Source organism: Erythrolamprus reginae, chromosome 2, assembly GCF_031021105.1.
Source record: "Erythrolamprus reginae isolate rEryReg1 chromosome 2, rEryReg1.hap1, whole genome shotgun sequence".
In the NCBI taxonomy this organism is placed as follows: Eukaryota; Metazoa; Chordata; class Lepidosauria; order Squamata; family Dipsadidae; genus Erythrolamprus; species Erythrolamprus reginae.
In genome coordinates this window covers 270590649-270610663 of record NC_091951.1, presented here as the reverse complement: position 1 = coordinate 270610663, position 20015 = coordinate 270590649, and the positions used below count along the sequence as shown (strand labels likewise).

General features: G+C 38.6%; 1 protein-coding gene across 1 annotated transcript in view; it reads right to left on the bottom strand.

The window, feature by feature from the left end:
- LOC139162347 (histone-arginine methyltransferase CARM1-like) overlaps positions 1-20015 on the bottom strand; it is a 70991-nt gene that overhangs the window by 24023 nt on the left and 26953 nt on the right. The window contains exons 2-6 of the mRNA XM_070742600.1: positions 19476-19601; positions 15769-15875; positions 14780-14884; positions 10437-10547; positions 1657-1834 (exon numbers count right to left, since the gene is read on the bottom strand). Coding sequence (XP_070598701.1) covers positions 1657-1834; positions 10437-10547; positions 14780-14884; positions 15769-15875; positions 19476-19601 — 627 coding nt within the window. The remainder of the gene's footprint in view (positions 1-1656; positions 1835-10436; positions 10548-14779; positions 14885-15768; positions 15876-19475; positions 19602-20015) is intronic.

The following is a 20015-nucleotide window of genomic DNA, read 5'->3' as shown; positions in this document are numbered from 1 at the left end:
ATAGGTAAATTGTTTAATAGCTTAACAATGTAGAGAAATAGCACATAGAAGAGATAGGATATTTAAAAGAAAACATACATCTTTTAAATTAATGACTGTTAACTAGAAAGATAATTGATTCGTTTTTTGTATTTTGTTAATACTTTCAAAAAGGTATTGATTATACATTAAAAATCTAGAGCTCTTTAGTCTGAAGCAAATCACTGAACTCAGTTTTATTCAGAGTAAATTGTTTCAGTTTAGTAATATTACAATAAAAAGGCAACTCTTCTGATTAAATAATGTAGAGAAAAATATATCCTTATTGTCCCTCTTTATTCTACAAATGAGGAAAAAATATCACTAGGACACGGCTATTGAAATAGGATTTAAAATTTAGGACAAGAACCACAGAAGGGCACATTTAAATGGAACAATTAGGCCAAACTAAAAATTCACTTTAAGATGTAGATTAAAAATTGTGGTTCCCAGGTTAGAAAAAGGCTTTGGGGGAAAAAAAGCAGAAAGCCATTCTAAAGTGCTCAATTTTCTACACTGTACACTGTATTCAACCCCTCTGTTTATCATACATAATTTAAATAAATAAACAAACGAATGAATGATTGAATAAATAAATAAAGTAAAAGAAATAAAAGAAATCCACATAAAGTGATGCTTTATTGATAAAGCTTGCATACATGTATTACTTTTTTTAAAAAAAAAAATTCTGCTTCTCATTAATCCATATTTTGATGCCACCAAGGCAGAAAGAAATAACCATTAAGATCTCCTTTGACGACTTGTGTTAAGATTTTAACCTAATCTGGGAACCATGTTACCTTGGCATCTGGACCTAAAACTAGGGAGAAGGCTGGGTAGGAAAGAATCATTTAATCTATTGGCTGCATCAAGATACCGTATTTTTTGGTGTATAGGACACACCTTTTTCCTCCCTAAAAGTGGCTGATAATTAGGGTGCGTCTTATACTCTGAATGTAGCTTAGCCCTAACTAGTTGCTAACGATCTTCCCAGCTCTTACCTTGTAGGCTCTTTCATTGTTTCTCTCTGTGAATAATATTTTCCAAGCCCTAAATCTTTGCAGGTTTTTTTCCCCATTGTTCTAACTTGCTCCGAAGAAGTTTCTTTCCAGTCGTAACCAGGTGCTAACAATGTTCCCAGCTCTTACTGGCTTGCAAGCTCTTTCATTGTTACTCTCTGCAAAGAAGAATGTTTTCCAAGCCCTAAGTCTTTGCAGGGTTTTTTCCATTGCTCTACTTGCTCCGACTGTTTCTTTCCAGGTGCTAATGATGTTCCCAGCTCTTACTGGCTTGCAAGCTCTTTCATTGTTACTCTCTCAGAATAAAGGTTTTTTTAAGCCATTAATCAGGGGATAAAATAATGTGCTGAAGCTGACCAGACTAAGGACGCTAGCCAGATGAATACCTGGTAAGCAGATTCTTTTCCCTATTTTCCTCCCCAAAAACTAAGGTGTGTCTTATACTCTGGTGCGTCTTATACTCCGAAAAATACAGTAACTTGAGGAAGAAAAGCAATTAATATGTAATACTGAAAGTGTGCTGAAAGAAAACAAGCAGTCACTAGTAGCTATATTTCATAAACATATTCTTCTGCCTGTGAGATACAGACCCTCAGAACCTGCAGATGTATAGACTCACCATTGGACTTCAGCCATTTTTTGGAATGAAGGTAACTTTCCAGCATCCTTTCGTTGAATAGCATGTAACCCATGGGCTCAGAAACAATAACATCTACACTTTCAGGTAGGGTGATTTCCTCAATTTTTCCTGAGAGAATAGTGATCTTATCAGCCACATTGTTACTCTGGACTAATATCTGTAAAGCAATGAAGTAGTAGAAATAAATATATGTATTAGCTGTGTTGATTCAGAGATAAGTTAATGCAATATCAATTTGATGGATTAATGGAACTCTAGCCATCTATCTTCACTTATCTTTTTATGGAATCCCCCCCCCCCCAAAAAAAGTTATACAGTATACGGTAATTAATACAGCATGTTTTTGCATTCTGTACTGTATGCTCAGTTTGTTAAGTACTGCAAGTCGGACTCAAAGTTAAGTTAATTAAGATATTTATTATCAAATTTATGTAGCTACCCATATCATTGGCATATCTCTGGGTGGAGTAGAATAAACTGAACTATTAAAATAAATCTTTAATAACCATTAAAACAATTAATATAAAATTTAATTAACACAGAAGAAGACACCAGAATCTCATATACAATATATATATATATACAGTGTTCCCTCGATTTTCGTGGGTTCGAACTTCGCGGAAAGTCTATACCACGGTTTTTCAAAAATTAAAAAATACTTTGCGGGTTTTTTCCCTATACCATGGTTTTTCCCACCCGATGACGTCATATGTCATCGCCAAACTTTTGTCTGCCTTTAATAAATATTTTTTTAATAAACTTTAATAAATAAACATGGTGAGTAATAATCTGAATGGTTGCTAAGGGAATGGAAAATTGCAATTTAGGGGTTTAAAGTGTTAAGGGAAGGCTTGTGATACTGTTCATAGCCAAAAATAGTGTATTTACTTCCGCATCTCTACTTCGTGGAAATTCAATTTTCGCGGGCGGTCTCGGAATACATCCCCCATGAAAAGCAAGGGAACACTGTATGCCATATAACAATTCCCTAGGAATACGTTTTCACTGAATGAAAGATACAATCATTACAGTTTTATTTTTATTTGTGTTAATTAACCTTCATGTTCCATCTTTTTAGTACCACTGCAGAAGGCCAGTATTGTTCAGGTATAAATCCTGAATTTCTTTCCATTACCTAATCACAGTAGTTGGAAGAAACCAAAGATACCTTATCAATGCAAAGAGTCCTTGCCTTCTGTTACTACTGTGTAAATTTATGGAAATATTTGATCTCTTTCTTGAGTTGTTCTCAGAACCATTATACTGCCAAATTTTTACATTGAAAGCATTTCTTGCAACAGGTTAATAAAAGATTTGTCCATGAATATGGCAGTTAAGATTAATAATGAAAAGACAGTTTATTGAATAGATCCTAATAAAATTATCTGCATATTTTGTTAATTGTAATTCTAAGGGATCAAAGTAGATAATTTTATCCAAACCTTTACAACCATAGCTCTTAGCTTCTCAGAAATACCATAAATTAATCCCACAACTAAGTAATACAAAGTTGCTGTGATAATGTATTTATGAATGTGCATGAAATTAATCATCCCTGCAAAAAGAGGACTATATTATTTCTAAAAACGATTTAATGATATTCTGTACAATATTGTCACACAGATATTAGCAACAGTAAGCACCCAAGGACTTGTGATGTTCCCCAATTCCTCTTTTCTGTTTCATACTTCCAGATCTTTTCAAAATACGGCCATTATCAGTATACTGCAAAATGCTCTCTGTAATTTGAGGCAAAGCCACCTTTGTATGAAGGTGGGTTACAGAGCATGATTATTAAAATGCAATTAAAACGAATGCAAGCCAACCAAAAGTTGAGTAGAACAGACGAATCATTTATCTCATTAATACAGTGAATGGTTATTCAAATATCTCCTTGCAGTGATGTTAAATTATTGTACCTATATCTGCTTTAATTTCTGGACCAGAAAGAGAGAATATTGCGTTTGGCAAACTGTGAACTTCATGTAGCACCTGCAGGCATCCAGTGCTTCTATTGTTTGGCTTTCTGTATATCCCTAGTTAGGTTGTATTATCCTAATAATTTCTCACAGTCCATTAAGCAACAGTCTGGCTGGTTTTTAAGATCATGCTGCGGAAAGACATCAGTATACAGTGGTACCTCGAGATACGAGTTTAATTCGTTCCGGACCTGGGCTCTTAAATCGAGCAGCTCTTATCTCGAACGACTTTTCCCCATAGGAATTAATGTAAATAATTTTAATTGGTTCCAGCCCTCAAAAAACTCACAAAGTTAGTCTAAATTATGCAGAAAGACATGTTTTTAATGAAGAAATGTACATGTACATATAAATGAATAATGAAGTTTCTTTCACTTAACTTGTAAACTTTCTTAAACTTTTAAATTTACATATGTTCAACTTCTCTGCCACCCAATCCTGTAGGACAGAGGTCCCCAACCCTTTTTGCACCAGGGACCGGCTTTAAGCGATCAAGAGAGGAATGGGTGAATGAATGGACGGAGGGTGGGAAGGAAGGAAGGAAAGAGGGAAGGGACAGGAACAGAGGAAGGAAGCAAGGAAACTTATGAAAGGGGAGAGTAAGAGAGGAATGAGTGAAGGGAGGGAGGGAGGGAAGAAGGTGGGAAGGAGAAAGAAAAGAAGAAATAGAGGAAGGGAAGGTAAAAGAGAGAAAGAAAAAGAGCAAGAAAGAAAGAAAGAAAGAAAGAAAGAAAGAAAGAAAGAAAGAAAGAAAGAAAGAAAGAAAGAAAGAGGGAAGGGACAGGAACAGAGGAAGGAAGCAAGGAAACTTATGAAAGGGGAGAGTAAGAGAGGAATGAGTGAAGGGAGGGAGGGAGGGAAGAAGGTGGGAAGGAGAAAGAAAAGAAGAAATAGAGGAAGGGAAGGTAAAAGAGAGAAAGAAAAAGAGCAAGAAAGAAAGCAAGAAAGAAAGAAAGAAAGAAAGAAAGAAAGAAAGAAAGAAAGAAAGGGGGAAGGGACAGGAACAGAGGAAGGAAGCAAGGAAACTTATGAAAGGGGAGAGTAAGAGAGGAATGAGTGAAGGGAGGGAGGGAGGGAAGAAGGCGGGAAGGAGAAAGAAAAGAAGAAATAGAGGAAGGGAAGGTAAAAGAGAGAAAGAAAAAGAGCAAGAAAGAAAGCTGCAAGCACCCCCCCGAGCCCCCCAGGCCGGCTGCAACCTTTTAAAACACGCGCGCCGCTTTGCAGCTGTCTCCTGAAGCCGAACGCGGAAGTTAGCGTTTGGCTTCAGGAGACAGCTCCTTGGCGCTTGTATCTCGAATTTGGGCTTGTAAGTAGAACAAAAATATCTCTCCCCTCCCAGCTCTTATCTCGAGTTGCTCTTAAGTAGAGCAGCTCTTATGTCGGGGTTCCACTGTAATTCCCAAACAGAACTGAAGTCCTGATGCTTTTTCAAGTAATAGTGGTGGACATTAAAAGGACATTTAAATAGACTAATTAAACATTGTAACCCAAATTTTGTACCCATCTAATCATTTTACTGTTTCTTCCTCCAATTCATCAAAAATTCATAAAGTTTACTGTTTAGTTTATAATTCCCCAATATCATAATCTTATCAAATTCTCAGTTGCCTGTTTGAAATTCATATTGTTTCTGTTGTATCTTGAGATTTGCCTGTTACCTAGTAAGTTTACAAACAGGAGATTGCTGAATGCTGGTTGTTGTTGTTGTTGTTGTTGTTGTTATTATTATTATTATAGTACAACACAGCAAACGAGATCACTATGCTGGATTTCATATTTCATCACCAATCGGGCGCTTCCCAAGCACCTAGGACTGCGTGATGTAGCGGTGAATTATATTGTTGTGAGCCGCCCCGAGTTCTCGGAGAAGGGCGGCATACAAATCTAATAAATTATTATTAAATTATTATTATTTAAGTCGTGGTCAGCTGTGAAGAGGGCAATTCCAGGCCTCAGCCAGAGGCAACTGAAGACACAATCTCCCCAAATCAATGATCACCTGGGTAATCGGATTCCAGTTTTGGGCTACCGAGAGGTCACCGTAAAGTTCGGCCACCATGCATCAAGCCTGCAACTGAACATCACTCGCGACCAGCTATTTGGCCTTGACTGGTTCGGCACGCTAGGAAAGGGGGTGATCCAGATCAATGCTATTGCTGCCAGCATTGATTTTGCTACCAATTAATTGTCATACAAGTTGCAGCCATAGAGCTGCACACAATTAATTGGCATAAAAATTAAATAAATAAACAAACAAACAAGATGATAGATAGTTAGATAGATAGATAGATAGATAGATAGATAGATAGATAGATAGATAGATAGATAGATAGATAGATAGATAGATAGATAGATAGATAAGCAAGCCGTACTGGTAATAACCCACTATTATTAACCTGGTATCCCTTCCTGTGGCAGAAACAATTTTATAATTCATGCTCTGGTACTTTCCATATACATTGTTATATGCTATGTGAAGGTTTGCAGATGTTGCATGACTAACCAGTTCTAATCACTGAGGATATTATTTTACCAATATTGAAATAGATTCATTATTTATTTAAATTCAGCTCCTAGTGCTTGCTATCCATTAATGTTCCCCAAATGGGGAACGACTGCTGCAAATTCTTGAAGTTGCCAGATTCAAAACATCTGGATGACGCCAAGTTGAAGAAGGCTGCCCAACTCAATGTAGAACACAGTTGTCTAAAAAAAAAAAAATTTCTGTACCATTTTCTACATCTACTGAGGTCATCTTCGAAAGGCTTTTTTAAAGCATCCATATTATTTCTGGGAAGGAAAGTTACAAAAAACTATAGTAGGCTTTTCCTAGCAGGAGTCCAAAGTTTATCCAGACAGGCACGATCTGTGGCTATTCTTCAGCTTTTAAGCATCAGCCAGAAACTTTTCAAATTCTTTAATTAAAAGTGAATTAAAACACTGGGTTTTAATGTTTACTATCTGTTGTGGTTAGCTCTGGCCCAGCTCCTGCCCCAATGAATGTGCAGGTGGATGTGGGGGAGACATCCACATGCCGCAGGCCTGTTTTGCTCCCAGGAGAATCTGCTGACAAAGTCTCCTCTGACCAAGGAAGCGTGAGTGACAGGGAAGAGGGGAGTTTGGCAGACAGCCCAGGAGGAGATCAATCATCTGTATCATCCTTGGATTCTGAACAAGAATTAATGACACATCCACGCATGCGTAGAGTGATGCATAGGAGACAACAACTGAAGGATTATTACAAGAGAAAATGAGGCCACCTGTGGTTGGGTGGGGCTCCAGTAATTAGGGCTGCTGCTATAAATAGCAGCATGTGGGTTTGGCCGTTGTGAAAGAGTATCTGATCGCAGTTCTTCAGGAATCGTGTGTTGCTGTTTTCTGGACTTTGTTTGTTGATTTTTCATGCCTTTGAAACCAAAGCAGAGCAACGTGTGTGTGTGTGTGTGTGTCACTTCTTGGAAGAAGAAGGGGGGTGAAGTTTGTTCACAGCTGCTAACTAAGTACTTAATGACTGTTTAAGGGAAGTTGTACAGATTACCTGGTTGTTTTGGGACGAGTGCTCTTTGCAATACAAAAAGAGTGCTTAGTTTATTTTGAATTTTGTGATAAAGAACATTGTTTTGAATTTTAAAACGTGTGTGCATGTCTGCAATTTGTAGCCTTGAATTTTTGGGAGGCTCCTACCAGAGAGCCCGGCAGAACACTATCAGTGTTTTTATTTATTATTTTAATAAGAATATTAATCCTTGAAGAAAGGGGAACACAGACATATTAAAGAAATAAGAAATTTATTGGAACAATATAGATCTAATACGTCTTCCCCAAGCCACAATTTTTTAAATAGAAAAAAACTTGATTTGGTCCATTAAATAAAAAACCTTGTCTGAAGGCATATGCAACAAGCATCTGGAAGAGTGTGAGCGTCTTCTCTTTGGGCCTCTGTTCAAAAGGAGACCAGCTGCCAAATCTCCCAGAAAGACCTCCCTTTCACCAGCCTCGTGTGCCAAATGCCTCTGTACTCCTCAAGGACTAATTCTTTATTTCTAATGATCCCATCAGTAGTTGACCTGTCCCATTACTGTACAGAACATTTCCCTTATGCTGGTTGCTCCTGTGCTATGTTTGTACAAGTGCCCTCCATAAAATTTCATCCATGTTTAACATCACATTATTTCTCAGACTTTGCAAAAGTAATTTAAAATTTAAATCTGACACGGCTATTTGAAAACATCTCATTATTTCTGTAGAACATACTCCCGGCTAAACCTGGGAACACAGTATTGAAAAGGTCCACTCCAATGATACAGTAATTCAGTTAATTCTGTAAATAGAACCTAAGCAGGTTCAGTGGGATTTATTTTGATATCAAATTTAAAAGTTCAGCTTTAATCCTAGCATCCAGCTTTCCCTAGCCTCTTATCACAAGGCGTGTTGTAATATATCCATATAATTGAGGCTCTATGAAACAGATCTGTAGTCCCATACCATATGAAGGTAAGAGACGGGGAAAAGCTGCTTTAATACTTTTTTTAAAAAATGCACCATTTAGCAGCATTCGTTTGTGATGAAGAATGTTTCTTGAAGCTATTAATTCAAGAACAAAGCCATACAAGAAAGATCTAAAAGCCAGGTAGGTAAACGAGGCAAGCTAACTACAGTGATACCTTGTCTTACAAACGCCTCGTCATACAAACTTTTTGTGATACAAACCTGGGGTTTAAGATTTTTTTGCCTCTTCTTACAAACTATTTTCACCTTACAAACCCACCGCCGCCACTGGGATGCCCCGCCTCTAGACTTCTGTTGCCAGCAAAGCACCCATTTTTGTGCTGCTGTGATTCCCCTGAGGCTCCCCTCCATGGGAAACCCCACCTCCGGACTTCCGTGTTTTTGTGATGCGGCAGGGGAATCCCAGCAGTGCAAAAACGGGTGTTTCACTGGCAACGGAGGTCCGGAGGTGGGGTTTCCCAGCGAGGGGAGCCTCAGTGAAATCACAGCATCACAAAAACACAGAGGTCCGGAAGTGGGGTTTCGAAGACTTTGGTGTTTTTGTGATGCTGTGATTTCACTGATGCTCCCTTCACTGGGAAACCCCACTTCCAGACTTCTGTTGCCAGCGAAGCGCTGGTTTTTGCGATGCTGGGATTCCCCTGCTGGGATTCCCCTGCAGCATCGCAAAAACACAGAAATCCGGAGGTGGGGTTTCCCATGGAGGGGAGCCTCCCAGCAGCACAAAAACGGACGCTTCGGCTGGCAAAAGGGGTGAATTTTGGGTTTGCACACATTAATCGCTTTTCCATTGATTCCTATGGGAAACATTGTTTCACCTGACAAACTTTTCACCTTAAGAACTTCATCCCGGAACCAATTAAGTTTGTAAGATGAGGTATCACTGTATTTGCAATGGTCTAGTGTAGTGGTAAGGGCTGAGGCCAAAGGCCAACTGGAGATTTCCAGTTTCCTCTCCCAGAGACTTTCTACTCTCCTGTCCTGCCTTCCTGTATTGGAACAAATGCTTGGTAGTTTTATAGTGACCATCCGTTTTCTGCTTAGAGTAGCATTCTAGGTGACACTTTACCTCTTAACTTCAGCATGTGGGATCTATAGGGAATCCTAAAATCTGTACTGACAAATCAAAGAAAGCAAGATTTTTAAAAAGTGGAGGGAAATTCTACTCTGCCACTTATTGTAAGTCTGGTAAAGGCAGTTCCTCGTGTAGCAACTACAATTGAGACCAACAACTTGGTTGTTAAGGAGAACAGTGAAGCTATAACTGTTCTTCAGCTTTGCTTTACAGACACACAAGGTTATAAACGTGAGGACTGGTTGCAAAGTTACTTTTTTATGACCATCATAACTGCGAATGGTTGCTAAACAACCCAGTCGCTCAACGAGGACTACAGGATCAGTATACATTTTACATGTGTCCTGCAGGTGAAGCTGTCACCCTAATTGACCAGACGGTTAAATGTGGAGGTGAGAAGTTCAGACATTCACCTTGCCAAGATTCTGTTTAATGTAACCTTACAATCAAGTAAAATTGCTCATTCTTTTTCCTGCAGGATCCAATCTGGATTGGTCACCGGGACCAACCCAGATTGGACCCTGCAATGTTATTCTGGGATGCATGTTTTTGTCTTCATTCATTGTTTTGTTTTGCCCTGAAATATGCCCAATATTCTTGCTTGATTGTGGATCCATTCAAGAATAAGAGAAGCTGCTAGTTAATTTAAGTGCTTTCACAGGAGATGAGTTTCAATTACCAAAGGTTTTAGTGTATTTCAATATGGGGGGGAAAGTCATTGAATAGTAGCCAATAAAGATAGCTCTATTCAAAAGTCGTCACTTTAAAAATCAGTAGTACATTCAATTCTTATTCCTTGTTATTAATTTATCTATGAAATGATTCCAGCTTCATTTGCATTATACTGAATAGGACTATTTCTCAAAATATTAATCAGCGAGGATGCATTGTATTTGTCAGCAGGGATAGTGATCCCCTTAAATCTGCCTCTGGCATCAATTTTCACATAGATCTCTAAATGTCCTAGTTTGTAGTTGCTTAAGCGGCAACCGATTTCACTGAAATAATCAAAACATTTTCATTTAACATGTACCATGAAAGTGAATTATGCTCTTCAAGATACGATCCTGATGAAACACTGAAATAAAATGGAGCTAAATTATTTGACCACCATTATTTCAGTTACAAATACTTTGTTTTCTATGCACACAGCAAAGCAAGCAAACACAGTTGCTCATCAAATCTAAAATACTCACCTCGGCATATTTGGCCACGGAGCTAGCTTCAACAGCATAAACCTTTCTAGCACCCGCCTGCAGAGCGAAAAATGAAAGAATACCTGATCCACATCCAACATCCAGGACCACCTTGAAACAGAAAAAAAAATGAATGGGGATGAACATGCCACTGTATAAGGCTTTATTTATATTCTGAATCTTATCAGCAGATTCGGAAAATATAAAAACCCTCCTGCCAATCAAGGCTATCAAATATTTACAAATGCTATAGGTGACATTGCCAATCATCAAGATCTCCTAACTAAAACAATGCTAAGGTTTTCTTCATGAAATTAAAATGTGACATCCGATTCGTAACATATTTCTTTGCATAATTTTTATTAACTATGGTACAAAGAAATGAATAACATGTCTTGAAAGCACAAGCTATGACAAATTTGAATAACCTACACCTAAATTGTAGGGGGGGGGGGTTGAAGGGAATTCAACATTTACTGTAGTCTTGCTATTTTATTTCTTGACAAAAGCATTAATGTAGGTGGGAAAAAGAAGCAAGAACATATATTATTATATATAAGTGGTGGAAGTGATGTGCCAGTGCCTGGAGGCTGTTGGGGCCTGGATGGGTGTCAACAGACTCAAGCTCTATCCTGATAAGACGGAGTGGCTGTGGGTTTTGCCTCCCAAGGACAATTCCATCTGTCCATCCATCACCCTGGGGGGGGGAAAGTTATTGACCCCCTCAGAGAGGGTCCGCAACTTGGTCGTCCTCCTCGATCCACAGCTCACATTAAAGAAACATCTTTCAGCTGTGGCGAGGGGGGCGTTTGCCCAGGTTCGCCTGATGCACCAGTTGCGGCCCTATTTGGACCGGGAATCACTGCTCACAGTCACTCATGCCCTCATCACCTCAAGGTTCGACTACTGTAATGCTCTCTATATGAGGCTAACTTTGAAAAGTGTTCGGAAACTTCAGATCGTGCAGAATGTAGCTGCGAGAGCAGTCATGGGCTTTCCCAAATATGCCCATGTTACACCAACACTCCGCAGTCTGCATTGGTTGCCGATCAGTTTCCAGTCACAATTCAAGGTGTTGGTTATGACCTATAAAGCCCTTCATGGCACCGGACCAGATTATCTCAGGGACCGCCTTCTGCTGCATGAATCTCAGCGACCAGTTAGGTCCCACAGAGTGGGCCTTCTCCGGGTCCCGTCAACTAAACAATGCCGCTTGGTGGGACCCAGGGGAAGGGCCTTCTCTGTGGTGGCCCCAGCCCTCTGGAACCAACTCCCCCCAGAGATTAGAATTGCCCCCACCCTCCCTGCCTTTCGTAAGGTTCTTAAAACCCACCTCTGCCGTCAGGCATGGGGGAATTAAGATATTCTTTCCCCCTAGGCCTTACAATTTACGCATGGTATGTTTGTATGTATGTTTGGTTTTATAATAAGGTTTTTTTTAGTTGTTTAGTATTGGATTGTCACATACTGTTTTTTATCACTGTTGTTAGCCGCCCCGAGTCTGCGGAGAGGGGCGGCATACAAATCCAATAAGTAAAATAAATAAATAAATAAATAAATATAAATTATTATTATTACAGTGTTCCCTCGATTTTTGCAGGGGATGCGTTCCGAGACCACCCGCGAAAGTCGAATTTCCGCGAAGTAGAGATGCGGAAGTAAATACACTATTTTTGGCTATGAACAGTATCACAAGCCTTCCCTTAATACTTTAAACCCCTAAATTACCATTTCCCATTCCCTTAACAACCATTTACATTATTACTCACCATGTTTATTTATTAAAGTTTATTTTAAAAAATGTTTATTAAAGGCGGATGAAAGTTTGGTGATGACATATGACGTCATCGGGTGGGAAAAACCGTGGCATGGGGGAAAAAACCACGAAGTATTTTTTAATTAATATTTTTGAAAAACCGTGGTATAGACTTTTCGCGAAGTTCGAACCCGCGAAAATCGAGGGAACACTGTATTATTATTATTATTATTATTATTATTATTATGTAACAACTGTGTAGATTGTTTTATTATTTTTCCACTTTTGCTAAGTAGACTCTTAAAGGAATTTAAAAAGAAATGCTTCCAACATTGCTTTTTGACTTTAGGTTAGGAATATATTTAATGGAATAAAATACTTTGAAAAGCATTTGCAAGATCTACCTGTGTTACATTGATAATCCTACAGCATATGTTCTTGCTTCTTTTTCACACCTACATTAATGCTTTTGCCAAGAAATAAAATAGCAAGACTACAGTAAATGTTGAATTCCCTTAAAAAAAAAACCTTACAATTTAGGTATAGGTTATTCAAATTCGTCATATCTTGTGCTTTCAAGACATGTTATTCATTTCTTTGTACCATAGTTAATACAAATTATGCAAAGAAATATGTTACGATATACTATTACATAGTCAAATGCATTTAAAAAATTGAATATAAACTATTTATGCTTCACCAACACCACATTCAAACAGAGGGCTGAGTAATGCCAGACTGAAGGTAGGGGGTATATGTTGTGACCCACAATATATTTGCTTCAGAGAACTCTAGCAAAACAGCAATTTGTTGCTTCTGTTTGAAATCAGAGAATGATGGAAAAGGCAAACAGTAGAAAGCAGAAGAGACACATCATTTCTATAATGAAAATGTCTCACATCAGGGGGCTGGGGCATTGATCTCACAGCTCTAACTGATCTAATGAACAGACACGAATTTGGTTGGTGTCACTCAGCCTGAGGCAGATGTATCGAATGTGCTGTACATTTCTCAATCAGCCTGCAGGTGAATCCCAGAATTATTCCCTCCAAAGAGGGGCCAGGTAACTGGAAACAGGATCGCTGGGCAGATATCTACTGACATAATAGAAGTGGGGAATAGAAACACAAGCTTCCTAACAGACAGGAAGCAGCATATGAAGCTAAGAAAAATCACATCAGATACATGTACAATTAGCACAGGTGCCCCCCAAGGCTGTGTACTCTCACCACTTCTCTTCTCTCTATACACTAATGACTGCATCTCAAACGATCCATCTGTTAAACTACTGAAGTTTGCAGATGATACAACAGTGATCGGACTCGTTCGATACAATGATGAATCCGCATACAGACGGGAAGTTGAACACACTTAAAACCATAGAAATGGTGGTAGACTTTAGGAGAAACCCTTCCACCTCTCACAATACTAGACAGCACAGTATCAACAGTAGAGACCTTCAAATTTCTAGGTTCTATCATATCTCAAGACCTAAAATGGTCACCTAACATCAAAAACATCATCAAAAAAGCACAACAAAGAATGTTATTTCTGTGCCAGCTCAGGAAGCTCAAACTGCCCAAGGAGATGCTGATACAATTCTACAGAGGAATCTTTGAGTCTGTCATCTGCACCTCTATAACTGTCTAGTTTGGTGCTGCAACCCAACAGGACCGACACAGACTTCCGAGGATAATCACAACTGCAGAAAAAACAATTGCTGCCAAACTGCCTTCCATTGAGGACCTGTATACTGCACGAGTCAAAAAGAGGACGGGGAAAATATTTACTGACCCCTCACATCCTGGACATAAACTGTTTCAACTCCTACCCTCAAAATGTCGCTACAGAGCACTGCACACCAAGACAACTAGACACAAGAACAGTTTTTCCCTGAATGCCTTCACTCTACTAAACAAACAATTCCCTCAACACTGTCAGACGTTTTACTAAATCTGCACTTCTATTCTACTAGTTTTTCTCATCATTCCTATCATCCTTTTCCTCCCACTTAGGAGTGTATGACTGTAACTTGTTGCTTGTATCCTAAGATTTGTATTAATATTGATTGTTTCTTCATTGCTTATTTGACCCCTATGACAATCATTAAGTGTTGTACCACATGATTCTTGACAAATGTATCTTTTTCTTTATGTACGCTGAGAGCATATGCACCAAGACAAATCCCTTGTGTGTCCAATCACACTTGGCCAATAAAATTCTATTCTATTCTATTATTACCACGAGGAAGGCTCTAATAGTGGCTCCAGCCTGTACTTGAGCATCCTCATTTTCCGTCATTCGCAAGCAGTGCACTAGGCATCGGTTCACCCTATTCATGTGCCTTAGCTCATGCAGGAACCATGGAGAGCTCCAGGATCCATAGGAACAGAGGTTGCAGCCAATCTTCCATTTCAGGCAGCCATCAAGGTTTTGGCCAAATGTGTGTTGCACAACTTCTGCAACGCCACCAAGCTCCTTCTGGATCCAATCGTCATCATCTGGGTCTGGCTGATCCAATGTTATGGCCAACTTTGTAAGAAAATACATATAGATATTTGAAACTCAGCAGAAAGGTAAGGCTCACCTTATCTTTAAAATCTGTATGATTCTGAAGTATTGCTCTGTGATATGTAGCTGTCCTTACAAAATCCTGCATCATATTTTGTTGTTGAGATAAGCATCCATAAAACTAGAAAGAAAAGAGGAGAAATGTAGTTGCTACAATTTGCCTACAGCCGTGATGGCAAACCCACACCCATGCCCCCCATACAAGCACATAACCCCTACACTGCCCCCTCTGCATACGCAATGGGCTCCTGAAGCCTGGGGATGACAAAAAACCAACTAAACAGAAAAGTTCAGAAATGAACGTCCTATTGGCCCATTTTTCGCCATCCCCACACTCCAGGAGGCTTCCTGTAGCCTTGGAGAGAGCAAAAATGGTACAAAATGCCAACCAGAAGTTGGTTGGTTAATTTATTCAGGAGGCTTCCTTGAAGCCTTGGGGCAAGTGAAAACCAGAAGTTTGTTTCTGAACTTCCATTTGGCCCATTTGGTTGTTTTTCAGCATCCCCACACTTCAGGAGGCTTCCTGAAGCCTTTGGGCAAGCAAAAATGGTACAAAATGCCAACCGGACGTTGGTTGGTTAATTTATTCAGGAGGCTTCCCTGAAGCCTGGGGACAATTAAAATGGTCAAAAAGAAGGTCGAAAATCAGCTGTCTGGAGCTAACATAGGGTAACTCCTCACGTGCCTTCTGATATGGCTCTGCATACCACCTGTGGCACGCGCACCATAGGTTCGCCATCATGGGCCTATAGCGATATACAAAATAAGAATAAAGTCTTTCCTGCAGAAACCCAAGATAGTCCCCTAAATTGCAATAAATATTGGTGATGAAAAAACCATAGCAACTGATTTTTAAAAAAAAATTTGATTAAGGCATAGGTTTTTAGCATTTGTTAGTTAGACTTGTATGTCGCTACAAGAATTTTCTTTTTTCTTTTTCTGCAACAGGTTATCCTAATCCCCCTGGGAAATATTGAATAAAATTATGAAACAAGAGTTCTGTACCTGAAAATACTGAGATGCAGAGGAGTCTTCTGTTCTCTGGCTGAATACAGAATGTTCCTTATTTATATTCCTACAGCTGTTCAGTGTATTTGAAAACACGTTATATTCTGAAAAAGAAAGAATGAAGCTAAAGTATAGGAATATAAAACACAAAACCAAAGCAGGCAGGTGACACAAATGTAAGAAAGGTAACTAAATTATTTCCAAGGAATGTGTTCTTTATTCTGCACAAAACATAATTGCTGTAAAATTTCAGTAAAATATGCCATAGCTGTAGATAGTAATTATATTGTCTACTATTTTTTAAACACTTCCGCCCTTAAAATAGCTCAACGGCTGGATTCTATCAATGAAATGGTAAACTCATCTGCTACAATGTCTTTTCTGTCAACGACTACTTCAGCTTCAACCACAATAATACTCGAGCACACAACAAAAACAAACTTAAAGTAAACCCCCTCTAAACTTGACTGCAGGAAATACGATTTTAGTAACTAAGTAGTTGATGCATGAAATCCACTACCAGACTCTGTAGTATCATCACCTAACTCCCAAAACTTTACCCTTAGACTATCCAATGTTGACCTCTCCTGATTCCTAAGAGGTCACTAAGCATAAGTGCCTTCCGTTCCCTGCCCTAATGTTTCTCTTTTACTAGTATCATGTATATAAATATTATTATATCTTTGTATACTACCAATACATACTTGACCAAAAAAAATGTTTTAGCCTCTAGTCCCCTAATCATCTTTGTCGCTCTTCTCTGCACTTTTACTAGAGACTCAACATCCTTTTTGCATCATGGCAAAATATTACTAACTTAACAACTGCAGTGATTCATGTAACAATTGTGGAAAGAAAGTAAAGTCTTTATTGAACTTTATGGGGCAAAATTTACCTAACAACCATCTTCCTTAGCAACATAAATTTTGGATTCAATTTTGGTCATAAGTCGAGGACTATCTGTATTGACAAGACGTATTATCAGTCATACATCCTCAGGTATTCTCTCTAGAGACAATGGCTTGTTTAAAATATCTGTAGCAGATGACCAACTATATGAACTTGACTGAGTCACTGATATCATCAAATGCCATCAAACCAGGTATTATGCTCCCTATCTAAAGAAAAGTGGCAAAAAAGTGGCAAAAGTCTCCAAGTAGTTTGAACCTTTGAGTAGACTCAAAGTCTAGTACTGGTTCCAACAAGACTGACTGCACCAATTTCTGGAGCATCTGGCAAACTGGAAATACATGAATTGACATATTTTTCCCCCTCTAAAACTCTCTTAATATTTACCCAAGAAAATCCTTATTGGTATTTCACTCTGGTTTGACCTATAGATAATCCTCATTTAATAACCACAATTAGGAATGGCAATTTAGCCATTAAGTGAAGTGGTCCCAAGTGACACAGCAGCTGGGCTTATGATCTACCTTTGCTTTAGAAACTTGTGAAGGTTACGAAGGCAAAGGTTTGTCATAAAGCTACTTTTTTATCATTGACATAACTACAAATATTTTCTAATTGAGGCAATTACTAAATAAAGGTTAGTTGTATTATCTCTAAATCTTAAAGAACCCACTGGCCCTCGGGTAGCATAAGAGGGGGAAAGCTGACCCAAGACATTTTCTTTCTCTGACAAGGTGGTATTGGTAGAAGGAAGTATTATGTAACCCATAATCAGAAGTTCCATCAAAGGAGTTCTGAGGGCATGATCAAAAAAGGAGAGACATTTCCTGTCATCTACCATCGTGCATCCTCTTTTCAGTCATTCACTCTAATCAGTCTCTGTAACTTAGTCCTGAGGGAATTACTGAAAGCAATAGCAAATTATTATTTATTTTTATACCTATTAATGTTTTTGATTCATCACCTGAGTAACAACCGTATTAGCGTAATAATAGAGGAGTGAATGGCCGTTGATGCCAGTGTTACTGGATGCTGAGGGCCTTCGTGTCAAGAAAACTCAATAAGGAGTTAGACTAAGTCCAGGGGACAGAACAAAGGTGTCCCACTCCGCAGGAGTGCAAAAGTAAACACAGCCAAAGGTAATAAAAAACCTCCCCACCAGGCCGATTAAGCAGAAGAAATACGACCAACTGAAAACGATAAGGCAAGGCAATTACGCAATTAACTGGAAGCCTTATCACCGCTTCTCTGCTCGGAGCCGAGCCCAGGAGGGCTGGCTGGAAGCCAAATTGCTTCGTCGGTAGAAAGGACTAATTACTTATCTTTTTGCTGTGGATTTAGAGGTAGAAGAAGGGGAGGTGTTTGTTTAGAGAGGAGCTGAGCCACCAAGCGTCCTGCCGGTAGGAGGACTGAGTGAATTCTGGGGAAGGGGCGGATCCAGCAATCTGTTTAAAGACAGGCTCGGTCCTATGTGGATTGGACAGCGAGCAACCGACGTGACTGCTGGACCCGCTCCTCCAGTATGGAGAATGTTATATTCTGTGATTTATTTTTCTAGCTGCTAGTATACTATTATATTTATTTGCTTCACCCTGTTTTTGCTTGTTTGGTTCTTTTAAAATTTGCTGGAAATATTGTGGAACTAAACTGAATTGAAAGCAACAGAAATAGCACTTATTGCTTCCTGGTGTCTCTAAATATCATCCAAAAATTAAAACTGATCTTCCCTTCCCTCCTCTTGGTGCCAGGTCTAGTTCAAAGTTTTTCTTTAGAAGACTGAGATGAGTAACATCCATTAAGGCTACCAAAGCAAGATAAATTTATAGCTCCATCTTCCCGTTTATATTTTATTTCCATAAAATTTCTGAAGCCGGTATTTATACAGAAATTGGCTTACCTGCTGAACATTTGGACTATTGTGGAAAAGTTAGTAGTTACAGTTAGTAGATGGTAGTCTACACTTTTATTGCTTAAATTATTCTAGACTAGGGGTCCCCAAACTTGGCAACTTTAAGACTTGTGGACTTCAACTCCCAGAATTCTCCAGCTGTGAGTTCTGTGAGTTGAAGTCGACAAGTCTTAAAGTTGCCAAGTTTGAAAACCTCTGTTCTAGGCGGCTAGCTTTACTTTGCAAAAAAAAAACCTAACTAAAAAAACTATTTTATGGCCATCTTGATGCTATTCAGATGTTGCAAACATGTTACACAGGAAGCAGAAAATACTACGTATGATTTACTGCTGTCTAAATGGTAGAAACCGGATGCTGGAATATTAACAATCCTCTGCATGAATTCAGTTAAAGCTAACAGTTGTCAAAATAAAGAGGGGAAAAAACAGGAGATGGAAAACTTAAATCTCAGCAAGTCTCAATATAGAATGATGCAATTCTCAAATAAATCACCACAAATATTCCATTATAAACAATTAACAGGACTGTAGACTTTTGGTGTTTGTGTGTGTAAATGACTTAAGTTAGGCTTTAATGTCACCATCATTTGAATCCTCTTGAAAGGTATAACCTCTCTACAAACATCAGCAAAGATAAAACATATACAGTCAATGAATTGTCAAATTAAACTCAGGAATAGGATAAATCCAATTTGATTTTTAAAAGCTTGGAACAACAGGTTCTCTAGAATGTCAAATAAGGACCAATCAAATCAAGTAGTGAGTAGCTAGCTGGTCCAACAGATCTAACACCTGAGAATCTTTGATTAACATGGTAGCTGACCTCAACAAATATAGGACCAGAGAATACAAAAATCTTCGTATATATATAATATCTAGCCACTTACCAGAATGTGATGTGAATTGTAGTAAGGCGCTGTTGTAACCAAGTGTTATCAAAATGGATTCTTTTCCTACACGGCAATATTCAGTATCTTTATTAACCAAGCATTTATATACACAAACACCATCAACTGCAGGGAGAGAAAAAACATTTATAACAAAAACACATGAATATTTGTATTTTATTTATTAACAATATATAATGTATATAATATTATTTGTTTATTCTTCTTCGCAAGTTAATTTCTGAGTATGAAGTCTACTACAAGTATCTTCTTGTTGGAGGAATATGAGCAGCAGTACCTAGGGTTGTAAGATTCTTCCTATGTATTCAAGATCCTATCTTATATAGAACTGTATAATCATACTTGGACAAAAATGAATTTGGGTAATGCCTATTGGCCAAATGGATTGGTATTCTGCATTGGCTTGAGTTTGCTTACAGAAGTGAAACACACAATGTTGGTGAACTAGATTCTCTGGCTGCCTTGAAGGAGTTCTTGGAATCTACATCCAGACCCTCCTATGAACTCTGCCACAGTTCT